The sequence below is a fragment of the Gadus macrocephalus genome, chromosome 18, assembly GCF_031168955.1.
Source record: "Gadus macrocephalus chromosome 18, ASM3116895v1".
Taxonomy (NCBI): domain Eukaryota; kingdom Metazoa; phylum Chordata; class Actinopteri; order Gadiformes; family Gadidae; genus Gadus; species Gadus macrocephalus.
Window position 1 is genome coordinate 13,928,955 of NC_082399.1, and position 17,584 is coordinate 13,946,538.

Consider the following 17,584-nt stretch of genomic DNA (forward strand, 5'->3'; position numbering starts at 1 on the left):
ATTTTTTAACAACTTGTGACGTAATGCAGCAGTTTTGTTTTAGGATAGATTAACCGTAGATTCGGATTAAATTGAAAGTAAAAGCCTAATCTGGCTCATTTCTATTCATATCATAGCTTTTATTCTAGTTAATTGGAATCTCAACATGGGCCTTCTGTAGCTCTCCTTATATGAAGACACTCCACAGATCTCAAGCTCTGACAATTACCTCATTCCAGGTTTGCAATTATCATGAGATGGCGACTCTTTTGACCGACAATTCAACTCTCGACTTGTGTTCACTCTGGAGTGTTCCTTGGCTAAAAGGAAGCGATGGAGAACATGCTGTTTATTGTATTAGTACACCAGATACACTAAACCAGTAATCTTTCTCTCTTGCAAGTCACTTAGTTTAAAAGCGCCTTCTGCACAAAAATGTCAGTAAAAGTGTCAATCCAACAGAATGGTTGACGACTGGATGATTTTATTCTTGAGTCGCGTCCTGGCAGGAGAGAAGTGAGGCGACCTGATGGCTCAGACAGGTGAAGTCTGCCGTACATCAGACGTGACATCGTCGGGAAGTGTAAGTGAGAAGAGACCTGGGGAAGATGAATTGCTGTGGAAGAACGTATGATGTTCAGCACCATACAGCACCCCCCGCCCCCACCCTGACTGACGGTGCTGGAGGTGGAGTGAATCATCACGTCAACATTTGAGAGATGCAGTGGGGTCTTTTTAAATATTTTTTCGGATTGAATTTAACAATTGTTCACCTTTATTTATGTCTCTCTCCTTGTATCTGCCTGTTGTCGTCTTCCTGTTTCCATCTCACTGTATCTGCCTCCCTGCATCTTCCTCTATCTCTGTGTGTCTGTCTATCTAATCTATCTGTATTTGAATGTCTGTTTGTATTTCCCTGCCTCCCTCCCTCCATGTATCTCTCTATGTCCCTGTGTATCTCCATCTCCCTGTATGTCTGTCTCTATCTTCCTGTTCCTGCTGTCTGTGTCTTACTCTGCATCGTTTGCTCTCCTCGTCTGTCTCTATCTACCTAAATCTGTCCCCATCTCCCTGTACCCGTCTCATCTCTCCGTCTACCCGACGTCGACGTCCACACTACTCGTCGATCGTTCCGATGAATGGTGTCGAACGCGCACGTGAACACGCACCAATTTTCACACATGACAGCCGTAACTCTGTTCTCCACTCTCTGCTTGACCGTGTATGGGCGCGCGCGGTCACGTGCTTGCAACCTCGACTCTCCATTCTACAGCGTTCTCCCGCAGGTCTGCGCCGTCGCGACACTGATTTGGATTTATTACGACGGCCCGCGGGAGACGATCAGCCAGCTGGGTCACGTCCAGCGGGACCGCTCTGATAGAGATCGGATCAGACATGTCTGGATGCAGCAACTTGTAAAGACTCGGGTTCCACGAAGGCGTGAACACGGCCAGCTGCTAATGGTCGGAGCAAACTTAATGGCTCAAGCAAAGCTGGATTGATTGGGCGGAAATGGCAATGACGGACGGGGTTATAGGGCTAAGAATTGATGTGGCGCAGGTTGAACACACTGTACCGAGGCTGGTTATTCGGTGTCGTTGGAGGATTCGCTATTTTGTAGGCCTACATCGATTTGTTTTTTTTGTAGTGTGCCACTTTTTTAAGCAGAAAGCCATTATTTTAAAAGTTCTTTAAGCCTGAGAAATATTGCCCTTTAAAGATTATCACTTTGCCATGCACATCACGTTCATCATACTTTAGAGTTCCAAAGTTGGACTCTTTTCAATGACATTTTGACGGAGGAGGTTAGGGCCAGGGCTGGCGACCACGACCACGGCCTGTCTGACTCATCGTTTCCTGCCACCATTGGATCGGGGCTGAAGTGTCTAATGGGACTTCTGGGAACTGAACTGTAGTGGCCACCAGACTGGCCCTTAGGCTCCGACCTTGTCTCTCCTGGTGTGTGACACACACTATTTTGGTTTAGACAGCGTTTCCCAACCTTGGGGTCACCTGATGTGCATATGATGTCTGTGTGATTGCTTGTAAGCTATAGATTTTGTGCAGATTGCTAGTAAACATACTTTACGCATTGTTAGTAGTGCATGGTAGGGTAAGGTAAGGCCCTGCAATTAGCCAAACATTGTCTGGCTAATTTTCTAAGTTTTTCAGAAATGAGCCCCTCTCATCATCATATCAAACATATCATGTTAGATATACGGGTGTGATGAGCTTGCAGATTTGTCTGGTTCCCAGGCCGCTATGGACTACCAACAGCCTTGAAGCCATTGGACCAATGGGCTTTAAAAGGTTGATATCATGCCACCAGGTGCAAGTGTGATTAGGCATTATAAGCCGTTTGAAAACCTGCCTTTCCCTGTGCCTTAGTGACATCATAAGTGTCCGCCTAGATGTCTGATGGATAGATAAGCAACAGCGGCTTATCACACTCACACCTGGTGGCATGATATCACCCCTTTGAAACTATTATTATGGGCCAATCAGGATGGAGTGCAACATAAACACCAATCATCAATTAGCCAATCCTGAACTCCAATACGGGGCTGTCACTCTGCCCCGTTCAGTCACCTCAGACACCCATTGTTATTTACCTGTGCTATGGCGTCGAATCGCTATCCAGGGGTTCCGCGGCAAAGTACCTCCAAAGTCTTGGATTTATTTTTGAAGGTTTTATCCTTTTATTGTAGAGTAAGTCAGGATTGTATGGGAGAGAGAGGGGAAGACATACAGCAAAGGACCACAGGAATCGAACCTGCCTGCGGTAAGGAGTGGGCCTTAATAGTACGCGCTCTACCCGGCGAACCACCGGGGCACCCCAAAGTCTTTCATCCTGTCCCGAGCGTAGAGCCCCGCCCACCGCAGCCGCTCTCAGCCAATGAGGCGCCGGGATTAGTCTTATCTCACCATCTCGCCGCCGAAAGGTGTGTTTTGGCGGGGGCATCGAGCCAATCGCTTTGTGACATTTAGCGCGTACAATGCGTTAAACCGCCAACCAATAACATCCCTCTGACGGTCTGCCCCGCGTTCCCAGCTTAATGAAAGAGGAGAAATCCCAAAGAGATTGTTTGTGTCGTGGAGGTGATGTCTCCGCTGGGGGAGTCAAAGTTAAGGCGGTAATTAGACGGGATTGGTTGAAAGGGCGACACTACAGCGTTTGAACTCTGTTATCTACAGTCGCTTTAATCCTAGCCCGGGGGGGGGGGGTTAAAAGGTTTACTTTACAGTAAACCTTTTAACACCTCACAGATGATTGTGTCATTTTCTTCAATCTTCTTCTAAAGTGCAAAGCCACTGATGTCTCCCATGTGCCTGGAGCTCAAATATTTGCGATGGGTTTACTCTAAAAATCGTTTTGCCCGGAGGGTATTGGAATACTACATGGGATGTGGTGCACGTTTAAAAACAGATATACAATATACACAAATGCATTGGTCATGTGTCCAAAAACAATTGAAAACAATATTATTTAATAAAGATATTTTTGTGCAAAGCTTTTTAATGCCTCCAAATGTTAATGATGTGTTTAATTAACCTTTGTTCGGTGAAACTTTCAACTGTAAGGTTCAAAATTAAATAATTAATGCTCTTCTGTTGATAATAACTTTTATTGGAATCTTAAGGTTGATTGAGATATTGGATAATGGTTAAAAAGGGTATATTTGGTTCAAATTATCATTATATTTTCATTATCATTATATTTTCGCCAAAAAGTGAACTCCACCAACTTCTTTCCCTAAGCTGTAAAAATTTTCTCGAAGCCCATTCTGTCACACAGAAGACAGTGGCCCTGCTAAATGCATAATTTAAAGTGGGCATTTTGTCCCTTCCAATTGATGACACCTCTACTAAATCTTTAGCTCTCCCTCTAGGTCAAGTATTCCATCACTGTGCCAAAATAGACAGGTCATCTTCAGCGGAGTCCCGCCCCCTCTGTCCTGTCCAATGAGCAGCCTGTCCTCTGCAGGCAGTGTGTGTCCTTGTCGCTGGATGCTGCTACTCTGCTGGGGACTTATGTGATCTGACTGTCAATGGCAGCTGCTACAGCACTCACTAAAGGAAAAGATAAGCTTACACGGCATTGAAGGGATGGAACCTGGCCAAAGTACAATGAGTATATACTATAAGTTGTGTCCTTCAGCTACTTATCTTGTTTTTTTTTGTTGAAGAATTTTAACGACAGGGTCTCTTGGATTTGTATAGGATGGTACATTTGCGAAGAAGAAATGGCTGAATATATATAGCATGTAAATACCAGGAGTGAGTCAAAAGTGTAGCTAAGCTAAGCTTAGAAGAGGCTGTCAAAACGACAAGTAACGGTTTTCTGACCAATTGTGGAGCTGAAGGGTATTTGGGAACAGCTGCATCTACCAGCATAAGGGGCTGTCAACGTGCAGATGGAACTTATTTAGCAATTGTCATATTTTCCGACATTAAAACGGTATCATTACAGTCATTTCAATTCATATGTTGACAGGAAGTGGTCACAGATGGCAAATTTATTGGACACATTGTTTACACTTTCAGAGGCCAAGACCCCAGGTATTCAGACAATGTTATATTTTATCCTTCTACTTTTCTACATTCCTCTGAGTTTCTATAATACAGATAGTATGGTGTCAACTACTCACACACACACACACACACACACACACACACACACACACACACACACACACACACACACACACACACACACACACACACACACACACACACACACACACACACACACACACAATTTAGAATGTATTATTAGCTCAAATTCTTCACTAAAATGTTAACCCTGATTTGTCTTTCAGAGATGTCAGGATATTTTGATAATGTTCCGTTTCACTTGCTACTTAATTGGCAGAAGGAAGGAAACACAAACACACAAACACACCCGCACGCGCACACACACACACACACACACACACACACACACACACACACTGTTGTACAAACCATATCGTTATACTGAATCAAGTTGACAAGTCTTCCGACACCAGATACTTGAACAGTCGCAAAAACACAATCAACGCTATGCAACACTTGCCAGGGGGAGAACAGCGCGCTCTAAGAGTATCGTATGTACAAAATGTTACGAGAGGTAATGCGAGAAGCAAGTGATCAAACCACCACAACACTCCATCAATGCAGCGACTGAAACAAACAAAAAACAACCTTTTTCTGACTTTCAATTTTGTAGGAGAAAAAATGGCACCCTTCAACTGTCTGCTGAGATGTTCCCAAAAGAAGACCTTTTACCAAGGTTTTTGTAGGAAACAATTGTCTGTTCTCCACTGCGTGTAATCCTTGTTTTGATAAGACTCTTAAGAAAATAACGTATACTGAATGTTCTCTCTCCACTTTGTGTCATACTTTACTTTCTGCTTCAGATGCCGTCCTTGGATATAATGGACTTTAATGATACAAAGTCTGAAGTGACAGGGTTAAATTGACAATACAACAGCAGTGTCCGAGAAGTTAACAGCTTCGGGTTTCATTTGCAGATTTTTTTAAACAGCATTTCAGTGTGCACAATGAACAATGAACGATGCTGTCAGAATCCATTTTTATCAATTTGAAGAGCATTCTTGTCTTCTATGTACTGTTTCCACACCAGATAACTGCGTTTCTTCACTCATGTACATCTTCACTAGGTCATCTCAAAACCAAGAGATGAGCAGTATTTTTTAATTTAGTTTCAGTTTTTTGGTTTGTATATTTATTTGGGCCCGACAGGCCTACACACACAAAAAGGTGGGCAAGATAAGTCGTACTTTTCCACTGTAGTTGTTAAAGTTTTTTTTTTCTTTCTCAGTCTTCATAAAATTCTGCTGAAGATTAATGTGTTGTCCCCACGCCACAACAACATATAGAAGACCAAAAACCGCAGCAAAACAAGAAACAAAAATAAGAAAATAAGGAAATTCCTTGAAGGTAGATTACGATCTCGTCCACAACCGACTGCCACTTCCATCTTCCAAACGAACCGACGCAAAAAAAACCATTGTATAGTGTCCGAACAGAAAATTGAAAGGTGTTGGTTCTGTCCATCCGGCCAGGGGCCAGACTGTCCTCCTAGGGCCCGGGTCGGAGCCCTGGTGGAGGGTACAGGAAGGGCATGAAGGTGAGGACCACTGGAGGTAGCAACACAGGGAAGCGTGGGAGGGGGAGACCAGAAGAAGAACTTCTGGGAACAGAGCGGGAATCTGCCAGCTCGTCTTGCTTTGAATTCTGCACACAAAAGGACAGAAGAGCAAATCTCTTAAAGGTGACATATTATACCACCAGGTGTGAGTGTGATTAGCCTGACAAGCCGTTTCGAAAATCTGCTCCATATGACATCACTAGTGGGTGTGTCCACCTAGATCTGTGCTGGATAGATCAGTCTACCAGTCTACCCAGTGGACTGAAGTCTACATTGCTCATCTATCCGGCACAGATCTAGGTGGACACGCCCACTAGTGATGTCATATGGAGCAGATTTTCGAAACGGCTTGCCAGGCTAATCACACTCACACCTGGTGGTATAATATGTCCCCTTTAAAATATGACGAATACAGAGGTTGAAAGATTCAGTGAGAGTTTTCGGAATTTATACATTTTTATCCACTGTTCAGTCTGTGACGGATGTCATGGCAACAGGGCTTTTGAAAGGTGTGCATTGAAATATTCATGTTTTTGTCTCTTGGTATACAGGACGAGAAACTGTAAGGAATAAAATAAAATTTGAATTTGAGACATTTAAACCACACAATGGTTGAGAGCAGGGCAGTGCGTTCCTCATCCTCCTCACTGCGTGCTTGTCGTCATGATTCCATAATACCAATTGAAGTTGCAATCAATCAGCAGAAAAACCAAACCACCCCTAGACAAACAGAAGTGATTGCTATTGTTGGTCCTTGTTTCGGCTCACACTCTATGGTGGCATCCATTTGAGCCAATTAGGACGAGGGATGGGAATGACCAGCGTTTCAGGCCGAGTTGTTGGCTGTCCTCCACGTTTGGGTTTTGTGTTTTGCGATAATGGAGGAACAATAGCGACCAAGTTGAGGGTGGTCAAAAGAAAGCTAAATCAAATGAATGAATAGTCTTACCACACACAGAGCGGTGTCCGCTGTCGCGTTTGACTCCAGTTTTTGAGCCTGAAAGAGAGACAGACAGAGTTTAGTTTAGACTGGCTGTTTGAATGTGAGTGTGTGTTCAGGAACTGACCGCTGTTCTGATCTGTTGAATCCTAACAGTGTCTGTGCTCTGGGCTAGAGGCAGAGCGTGAAGGTTCGCTCGATATAGGGGGCAGGATGGTGTCCTTAGGGCATTAGTGTACTTGGGTTTGAACACTAATGTTCACAGGCCATAACCTCTACCTGCTGTTTAATGACCTGTATCTGAATTCACTGTCAGTTGCTTTGGCTATGGGAACCTGTCAAGTGACGTCCATTATGTGTTTATAGATCAGTGGTTCCCAGTGTCTTACGTTGTTACATAGTTGAGACCCACAGGTTGGGAAACACTGATGAAGGGAGTGTGAGAATGAAAGGGATATCTCGAGGTGGTAACTCATGCTCCCATGCGGACCTGCTTTGTATGGCTTTCTGTTTGCCTTTTATGTTTGTGTGTTTGTTTGGGTGAGAGGGGGAGAGAGAGAGATTAAGTGTTCATGACAGCTTCATAAATTAGATCCTTTTTCTGTACACAAAACGCACATGGACACTCACACAAACACAAGCACACACACACACACACACACACACACACACACACACACACACACACACACACACACACACACACACACACACAGACACACACACACACACACACACACACACACACAGACACACACACACACACACACACACACGCACACGCACACGCACACGCACACACTCACACACGGCACCCAGATAGCGAGATAGAAGGGGTGTATGATGAAATGGGAGCTGGGTAATGTAGTAAACACACCTCATATTGGTGAGGTTGGGAGGAGGAACAAATGATGAATAGCTCTGTGGGAGGTCTTCTCCACGAAGGGAACCTTCACACTGTGATAAATCATATTATCACTTTAAAAAAAATAACATGATAAATCACCTCACTTAGAAAACCCTCTGATATCATCTAATTTATTTATAATAATAAAGTGCTATTCTTTTTATCTCTGGGGAGTATCTTCAAGCGCCTGGAAAGGTATTGGTATAGCCCAGAAACGTTGTGTAGACGGTATGGGTTGTTTTAATGTATCCTATCTATTTAGAAATAAAGGAAAATATGTGTTTCATTTTATAACTAGGATAAAAGTAAAAATAAATGAAAATTAAGAAGAGCAACCCTCTGAAATCTGGAATTTGGGATTATTTTCGCCTGAAATAGCCAGACCACGTTGCAGAGCTTGTTAGTCTGGAACTTCTCATTTCTTTTTCTGATTTCCAAGGGGCGTTATCAACGGGCACTGACCAAAATGCCCCAGTATGTAGTACGGGGGGGGGGGGGGGGGGGGGCAGACGCATATGCCAAAGCAAATAAAACATGTCTGCGAAATCCTCGTCACGGACTAGTTAATGACGTGAAGGTTTATTGCCGTACGTTTTGTCATGTTAAGTGGATACAAGGGCATTGGCATGCGACCTCTTCAAATGTAATGGACTGTTACCTTGAACACGACTAGAGAGATTTCTTACACACACCTTATTGGAAACATTTGTGATAATATCAGTACACAACTTAACAAAATATTTAACATATTGTGTCATTTTTAGATACTTGAATGTGGAAATGCTACATATGATCTATTTAAAGGGCCCCGATCTCACCGTCGGGTGTGATGTCGACTAGCCATTACAAGTCATTTAAAAATCGACCCTTAAAGTGTAATTTCGGCAAAAATTTAACCCTGGGTCTTTGTTTTGGCATGTATACCCATCAAATAAGCCCTCCATATACTTTTCCCGTTGAAAATCGAGTATATAGTTTGCCCGGCGCAATGTATTTCTTGCATGTTATTGGTTAGGGGCACCGCAAACGCTTCTAATTCAGCATTTTTTTAACCACTAATATTGCTCAAAATAGCACCAAACCTCTGCAGTAGCATGATTAGGGTCCCTACACATAAAACTGAGCATCAACAACAGAGTTAGCATCCTGTAGTTTATTTAAAAAGTCAATTACCTGCTACCGTAAATAATTTAATAGAGACGCAAACAAATTTAAAACAGCCAAGCATCAAGAGGGAAGATTGTTAAGTTAATTTGTTGGCGCCTCTATTATATTATTTACGGTAGCCAGTATTCGACTTGTGTGGACTTCCTGGAAACATGGACCTACCGGTAAGGCACAGACTTGGAAAACAGTATTTTTTAAAAACGTAGTTGTTGATGCTTCGTTTTATGTGTAGGAACTCTAATCATGCTACTGAAGAGGTTTGGTGCTATTTTGAGCAATATTAGTGGTTAAAAAATGCAGATTTGGAAGCATCGCAGTGCCCCTAACCAATAACATGGAAAACAAACATTGCGCTGGGCAAACTCTATACTTGATTTTCAATGAAAAAAGTATCTTGGAGGGCTTATTTGATGGGAATACATGCTAAAACAAACACTGTGGGTAAATTTTTTTGCTGGAATTACACTTTAAGTGAGACCACAAGTGGGAGTTTTCACCAAAGCTGTATGACGTAAGATAAAGTATCCCACAATATACAGCGGTTTTAATATTCATAAGATTTGTCAGATGGCCTTAGATAACATGTGACTGATACACATAATTCCCAAATCCACCCTATCCCTTCTCTTGCTTGCTCACTGATTCCCTAATCCCTTAATAGTGTTCACTATTTAGGGTTTAGGGAATGAGTGAGCAGGGAGTGAGAGCATTGGAGCGCGTTTCATGGTGGATTCGGGTCAAGGGTTGCATTCCTGCTTGGGCTATGCCTGTAGCACTATTACGGTGGTCGCTGTCAATTAGCTTTGACATGACAGCTTCAGTGACACCGACTCCTCAACGAGGTATCCTCTTCCCAGCCGCGAGCAAAGACACAGGGTATTAACCACTCATCCACTGGAGCAGTCAGTAGACAAGACCGGGGCTTTAGACGTCTACTGTCTGGGCTAAACTGATCTCTAAAGATTTAAGGTTTGACATTTGAAGGGTGTCTTTGGCAGTGTGTGTGTGTTTGGATGATGGCTGGTTTAGGCAGCCTCACCTGGCTCAGACTGATTGAACTTGTGCTGGGTGAGGCTGCACACCTGTTGCACGTACCAGTAACCTTACAATGAACCGGCTGCCACATCACCACCCTGCCCTGTCTGGAGGAGCCCAATCAGAGACTCTCCTCGGTGGAGTGGGACAGCTTTTTTGATAGTGTTATGACTTATCGGTGAGTCGCAACAATCAAAGAATACAAAGGATATCGTCTCTGTATTGCTACAGAAGAAATACAGTCCTCCCGAAAGGACAAAAGGAAAACTGATAGAAACAAGTAGACAGAGTTGCAAAGCAGCAATAGGAATGAGAACACAAGGATAGTCGAAGTTATTTAACCATAACCCAGCCTCAATCTCAATTAAATTCATCAGCCTAATTAAACTCTAACCTCGACTTTAGTGGGTTTCCCCATAAACTTTTTATCTAAAAATGACCTCCTTCCAACCTAAGCCTAACCTCAATCAGATCTCACCTTTTATCTCACCCGACATTTCAATTATTACATAACCGCAACCTTTAAACCGACCCCTCGTCTTACCACGCCAACTATACCCTCCTCCCTTTCCTCAGGAAGCTCTTCTTGTCATTATGGGACTCTTCTTATTGTTCCCACCTGCTGTACTGCTAGATAAGCACCTCCGATGGCGCTCCCTGGCCCCCCCCCCCCCCCCCCTGGCCTTCTGCCCGTGTGCTCTACACAGACGTCGAGTCATTCGTTTGTACTCCCTCCCTTCTAAGGTCTGGCGAGGATGAAGCCATGTTTAACTCTTTTAAATTTACTTTTACCTCAAGAGGTGTTTGATTTCAACCATTGTTGTTTTTGTTTGTTTTTATGGTCCACTTTTCTCTGGTGTGGTTTATCTTCTCTATCTCTAGATAGGGAATTGTAGCCCCATATGCACCCCTCGCCCTCAGTTTGACCCTGGTTTTGTCAGATTGCTCATCATTATGGAATCACTTCACTGCTCTTTCTGACCACTTTCCAATGTTGAGTCGGTTATTTGCCAGACCCACCGTACACTCGCATGCATCCTTATGAGCACACCAAAGCTTTGTTTATACGCTGGGAAACAAACATTTAAATTCACTCCCACTGCCAATACTCCAGCACTCGGATGTTTGGAGTGCTGAGCTGAAACCACGGAGGTAGACGACTAATGATGTATTGATGAGATGAGACAAGAGAAGGGGATTTGAATGTTTGCTTTGCAGCGGATCAACAAAGTATCAGTGCATTTTGGGGACACATGCGCAAGCATGGTGGCTACTTTTAAATAACCCATTTTACAAAAGGGTAAAAGAAGGCCAGTGCAGTTTTGTTCCCTGGTGAAACCATAGCAACATGTGTAATACTCCTGCAATACTCCTTAATACTATATATATATATATATATATATATATATATATATAGTATTAAGGAGTATTGCGGAGGTATAGATGAATGGGGGAGCATATATGGGGCTACATATGCACACACACATGCACACACACACACACACACACACACACACACACACACACACACACACACACACACACACACACACACACACACACACACACACACACACACACACACACACACACACATAAATAAACATTCATAGCCAAGCACACAAATCTACACTGACACACCTACGCACAGACACGCCTACATCTACAAATTCTGCTTAAACTCATAAGTTGATCAATTGTCTCATCATATGCCACCTCTAACCTGTAGGCTTGTCCTCTAGCTACTGTAACCTGTAGGCTAGTCCTGCTGCTACTGTAACCTGTAGGCTTGTCCTCTAGCTACTGTAACCTGTAGGTTGTCCTGTTGCTACTGTAACCTGTAGGTTGTCCTGTTGCTACTGTAACCTGTAGGCTTGTCCTCTAGCTACTGTACCCTGTAGGTTGTCCTGTTGCTACTGTAACCTGTAGGCTTGTCCTCTAGCTACTGTACCCTGTAGGTTGTCCTGTTGCTACTGTAACCTGTAGGCTAGTCGTGTTGCTACTGTAACCTGTAGGCTAGTCGTGTTGCAACTGTAACCTGTGGGCTTGTCCTGTTGTTTCTGTAACCTGTAGGCTAGTCGTGTTGCTACTGTAACCTGTAGGCTAGTCGTGTTGCTACTGTAACCTGTAGGCAAGTCGTGTTGCTACTGTAACCTGTAGGCTAGTCGTGTTGCTACTGTAACCTGTAGGCTAGTCGTGTTGCTACTGTAACCTGTACGCTAGTCGTGTTGCTACTGTAACCTGTAGGCTAGTCGTGTTGCTACTGTAACCTGTAGGCTAGTCGTGTTGCTACTGTAACCTGTAGGCTAGTTGTGTTGCTACTGTAACCTGTAGGCTAGTCGTGTTGCTACTGTTACCTGTAGGCTAGTCGTGTTGCTACTGTAACCTGTAGGCTAGTCGTGTTGCTACTGTAACCTGTAGGTTGTCCTGTTGCTACTGTAACCTGTAGGCTAGTCGTGTTGCTACTGTAACCTGTAGGTTGTTCTGTTGCTACTGTAACCTGTAGGTTGTCCTGTTGCTAACTCTAACCTGTAGGGATCCACAGAAGCTGTAGAGTGCGTCAGCCTCCAGGCCCAGGGTGTTGTCATGGGTCAGGGGGTCCAGGCCGTGGCCGGATGGCTCTTTGCCCCGCCGCGAGGTGCCGGGCTGGGCCGTGGTGGAGCGGAGAGGAGGCTGGGGCTGCCAGACTCCCACGTCGGTGCCGTTGCCGAAGGCCTGGATGGCGTTCCCTGAACAACATAAGAGAGATCAAGAGTTTTCTATTTGTCCCATGCATACAAGTATACAGTGAAATGAAGCGATAAAGTGAAAAATGAAGTGATACAAATATAAAAGATACAACGTGATTGAACCATATAGCCAAGCAGTCAGAAGCAGCCCGGATCAGTTCACCATCAGGGGAGGTAGGCATAACTTGCATATCTTATTTGTTTGGCACCTATCGAAAGCAGATTGCAAAGAGCTTTACAACACAATAATAGGAAAATGTAATAAATAACAAAATCCAATATACAAAGAGCAGAACTACTCTAAATAATAGAGCGCAGCCTGGATGTGGTGGATGGTGGAGCTAATTGATGACGGCCGAGGATAGTGATCAGCAGTGGACATGGCCCGCTCTTACGGGGTGCCTTTGACGCTGGATAATATCGGACAGTGTTTGCATTTCATATCACTAGGTCATTTTTTTTTAGTTTATATTAATGATTGATATTCATGGTTCACATTATTGGTCGATATTAGCAGATCACATCATTGATCGTGACATGAAAGCCGTCCTCTCGATGTGTACTCAGTGTTTTGCTGGGAAATGACTTTGCTTAAAGCTGCACTATGCAGTTTTTTCTCACAGCGCTACTGCCTACTGCCGACAACAACACCACCAGCCAGCGGGATCTCCTCTGAAATCTCGTCATTTCGGAAGGTGGTCAGAGTCTCACGATTCTTATGTATTTGTTTGTCTAGCTGTTAATATGGATCCCAATGCATGAGAATCATGAGACTCGATCAAACACACATTGAATCAAAGCAAAATTCTCGAACATGAGCTGAAAAAGTCGATTTAATTTCCCCTTCAAGGTGTGTGTCACGCTGACGGTAAGAGCAGGGGGGGGTGTTTGAAAGATGTCTGGAGGAGCAGAGAGTTTGAGATGAAAAGGTTTCAAAGTGGACAACGAAAAGCCTCAGATGGACACATGGAGACTCAGACGCCAGAGGAGAATGGGCTTGACCTTTCCCGTCATCTGTCGTTAATGAACCTGAATTCCCTAGCTTTTAGACCATTGAAAAGTGTCTAATCCAACCTTACTGACTGCCAAGGATAAAGGAATCCCTTGCTTTTTTTCCAACTGTGATGGGACTCATTTCTTTTCAAAATTAATTTGATAAATATTAGGACCAGTCACCTCTTTGGTGTGGCGATGTGGCGGAGAGATGGTGAAATTGTGACCTTTTTTGCGAGGATTAGGAGTGTAAAAAGGACCATTTATAAACAAATGCATTCCCCAGAAAACGTCTGCTCTCCGGCTTTGTTTGCCAGATCGACAGAATATTCAGATTTGAAAGCCAAGGTTTAAAGTAGAAATACATTTTATGTTTGCACTCTGTGCCACTCTGGTCCCTCACTGTCCGTGCATGAGCATGTAGCAACAGTAAATCGGTAGGTCCTACAATAAAGCAGAAATTGCTCAATTAGTGATTTGTGTGATCAGGGAAGCAAATGTAATTCTTCCACTTGCTCCGGTCTACTGCAAAGACATCAAATACATCACATTAGTGACGGATGGCTGAGGCTGATCAATAGTCAACAAACACAAGTAGCCATTTTATCAAGAGTAAATGATTACGGCATAGCACTGTGTTTAATCTAAAAGAGTGTACCAATAAGGTACATGCTTTAAGGACAGCAATTTCTTTGTATACACAAATATTGTGTATGTTCTCTTCTCCAATATGTATGGTTCAATTTAGGTGTAAACCCTGAAAGTAGCAATGAATCGCGTACTGACCTAATCAAAGTTATTGTGTCCGGAAGACATGTTTAGTATTCAGGCTTAATGCAACAAACAGCAGAAATGTAACAGAGACGTAGGCGGACTCTGAACCTATAGAAGTAATCCTGGCCTGAAGACAACTGCAGTTGTCATACTGAATACGGTAAACAACAATCCCGTCTGTGAGTAAACCGTCTTGTCCCTTTACCCAGTTGTGATTTTGTTGTGAGTCTTTTCACAGAGGAATAGGCGTCTTTGTAGGATGAATGTTCGACGAAGAAGCCTCGGAAGTATGGGTATGCTGGTTCTATATACCAGGGCAACGGGTAGTCGACTCAACCAGTGAAGGCAAGTCTTTTACCAGTGCACCGCTAGTAGACTCAACTAGTGAAGGCAAGTCTTCTACCACTAGGAAACTCCACTAGTTAAGGTAAGTCTTCTGCCACTAGTAGACTCAACTAGTGAAGGTAAGTCTTTTACCACTAGTAGACTCAACTAGTAGTGAAGGTAAGTCTTCTACCACTAGTAGACTCAACAAGTGAAGGTAAGTCTTCTACCACTAGTAGACTCAACTAGTGAAGGTAAGTCTTCTACCACTAGTAGACTCAACAAGTGAAGGTAAGTCTTTTACCACTAGTAGACTCAACTCGTAGTGAAGGTAAGTCTTCTACCACTAGTAGACTCAACAAGTGAAGGTAAGTCTTCTACCACTAGTAGACTCAACTCGTAGTGAAGGTAAGTCTTCTACCACTAGTAGACTCAACAAGTGAAGGTAAGTCTTCTACCACTAGTAGACTCAACTAGTAGTGAAGGTAAGTCTTCTACCACTAGTAGACTCAACTAGTAGTGAAGGTAAGTCTTCTACCACTAGTAGACTCAACAAGTGAAGGTAAGTCTTCTACCACTAGTAGACTCAACTAGTAGTGAAGGTAAGTCTTCTACCACTAGTAGACTCAACTAGTGAAGGTAAGTCTTCTACCACTAGTAGACTCAACTAGTGAAGGTAAGTCTTCTACCACTAGTAGACTCAACTAGTGAAGGTAAGTCTTCTACCACTAGTAGACTCAACTAGTAGTGAAGGTAAGTCTTCTACCACTAGTAGACTCAACTAGCGAAGGTAAGTCTTCTACCACTAGTAGACTCAACTAATAGTGAAGGTAAGTCTTCTACCACTAGTAGACTCAACTAGTGAAGGTAAGTCTTCTACCCGCTACATAATAATCATAATAATCCTGGTTATGAGCGACGGCCTGCGTTTGTTCAAAGCCGACCCCTCCGTGCGTTAAGCGATGCTGAAGGACCACTAGCGGTCATGGAGGTGAGAGGACGTAGTGAGAACACAGAGAGACGTACGCAGGCAGCGGTTGGTGGTGAACAGGTCGGAGAACTTGTCGCACTCGGCGCGGTTGTTCCCGCTGCTGGAGCAGTCGCACCAGGGGGAGGGGCTGAGGCCCAAGGCCCGCTGGTAGTTGGGGGTCATCACCGTACCTGGGGGGGGGGGGGGGGATATTCATTGAAAGAATTGGAGGACCGGTAGTCAATTTTAATGCCTTAATTTTAGGATGCATCATTTTAACATAAACAAAGTTTCCAAGACGGTTTATCTGTCATATTCACAACAATTAAAGCAACAGCCATGCAATGCTTGAGCCTCAGGCTTCCTTCAACAATACAATTATATAGAAACTACAATTTATAAGAGGAACACAAGAAAAGTCACCTGAGACTTGAATAAAGACAATAGTAGTGCAAAGACACAGTGCATTTACAGTGCTTGATTAAGAGTGGTTTGGTTGCAGGGGTTTAGTCCCGACCGGCTCCAGTCCGTGAACCGGGGGTTGGGTACTACTGCTCTAGCACACCAAAAATGTGCTTTCCCTCCCCCGCCCAAGACGTTTACATTTCTCAACCTATTTAAATTACTTAATTTTATATTCTAATTAAATAATATTACATGTATTTAATAATATATATAAATCATAATTCAGGAAATCTACTTTACTCAACGTTGATCATAATGCCTCGAATAAAAAATAAAAAACGACTTGAAATTGTTTGTTATAGTGTTTTTATCCCAAAAAACTGCACCTCCTAGTTGTATTTGTTTACGGGCCAGTCTTTGCCTCTCCGATATGGTGACGCATTGACAAATTATCCAAAGGAAAATGCTTTGTATAGGTCTATGGGGATGCCAGTTCCCATAATTAACGTAATGAGCCACACCTGTGTTCACCCCTACTACGACACCTCTGTGATAAAGGCCTATTAGTCAAGTGACAGACACAACCCGTTTCCCATGTTCCTTTGCTGGAGTCTAGTTCCACTGAACCAACAGTGAGTGAGGCATGGACAGAGAAGCTCAGTGTGAGTCCAGTCTTACCGATGAGCCCAGAGTAGGACAGTAGACAGTCTGCGTAGTTCTCCCTCAGACACCCCGACACAGAGTGGGCCTCTGGCTGGCAGTTACTGATGAAGTCAGCCAGTCTGGACCTGCAGCGACACACACACACACACACACACACACACACACACACACACACACACACACACACACACACACACACACACACACACACACACACACACACACACACACACACACACACACACACACACACACACACACACACACACACCTTTAACAATCTAGATGGTACGAAATATATTGATATTTGAACACTAATGCCCAAGAGCCTGTGAAACACAAAATAAGAGCTCAATGTGTAAACACTTTTGATGGCACCTGGGTATTATTCAGGCCAATTAAATTGTAGCATTTTCTTTTTTCTTTACATCTTCAGTGCAGCAGTGCATTGGTCTGATGTTGAAAATTAGCAATACACTAATAGTATACTAGTGTTCTAATATGCAAATCTCCTCTTTAAAATAGAGTCATCAACCAAGACCTA

The 17,584-nt window shown here is 43.5% G+C and overlaps 1 protein-coding gene across 4 annotated transcripts in view; it reads right to left on the reverse strand.

The window, feature by feature from the left end:
• Positions 1 to 4,439: 4,439 nt before the first annotated feature.
• gfra1b (gdnf family receptor alpha 1b) overlaps positions 4,440 to 17,584 on the reverse strand; it is a 40,056-nt gene continuing 26,911 nt past the window's right edge. For all 4 annotated transcript variants that reach the window (XM_060036425.1, XM_060036424.1, XM_060036423.1 and 1 more), the window contains 5 exons: positions 17,056 to 17,165; positions 16,029 to 16,163; positions 12,712 to 12,911; positions 7,083 to 7,130; positions 4,440 to 6,219 (listed from right to left, as the gene is read on the reverse strand). In XM_060036425.1, the coding sequence (XP_059892408.1) occupies positions 6,064 to 6,219; positions 7,083 to 7,130; positions 12,712 to 12,911; positions 16,029 to 16,163; positions 17,056 to 17,165 (649 nt within the window). In that variant the 3' untranslated portion in view covers positions 4,440 to 6,063. The remainder of the gene's footprint in view (positions 6,220 to 7,082; positions 7,131 to 12,711; positions 12,912 to 16,028; positions 16,164 to 17,055; positions 17,166 to 17,584) is intronic.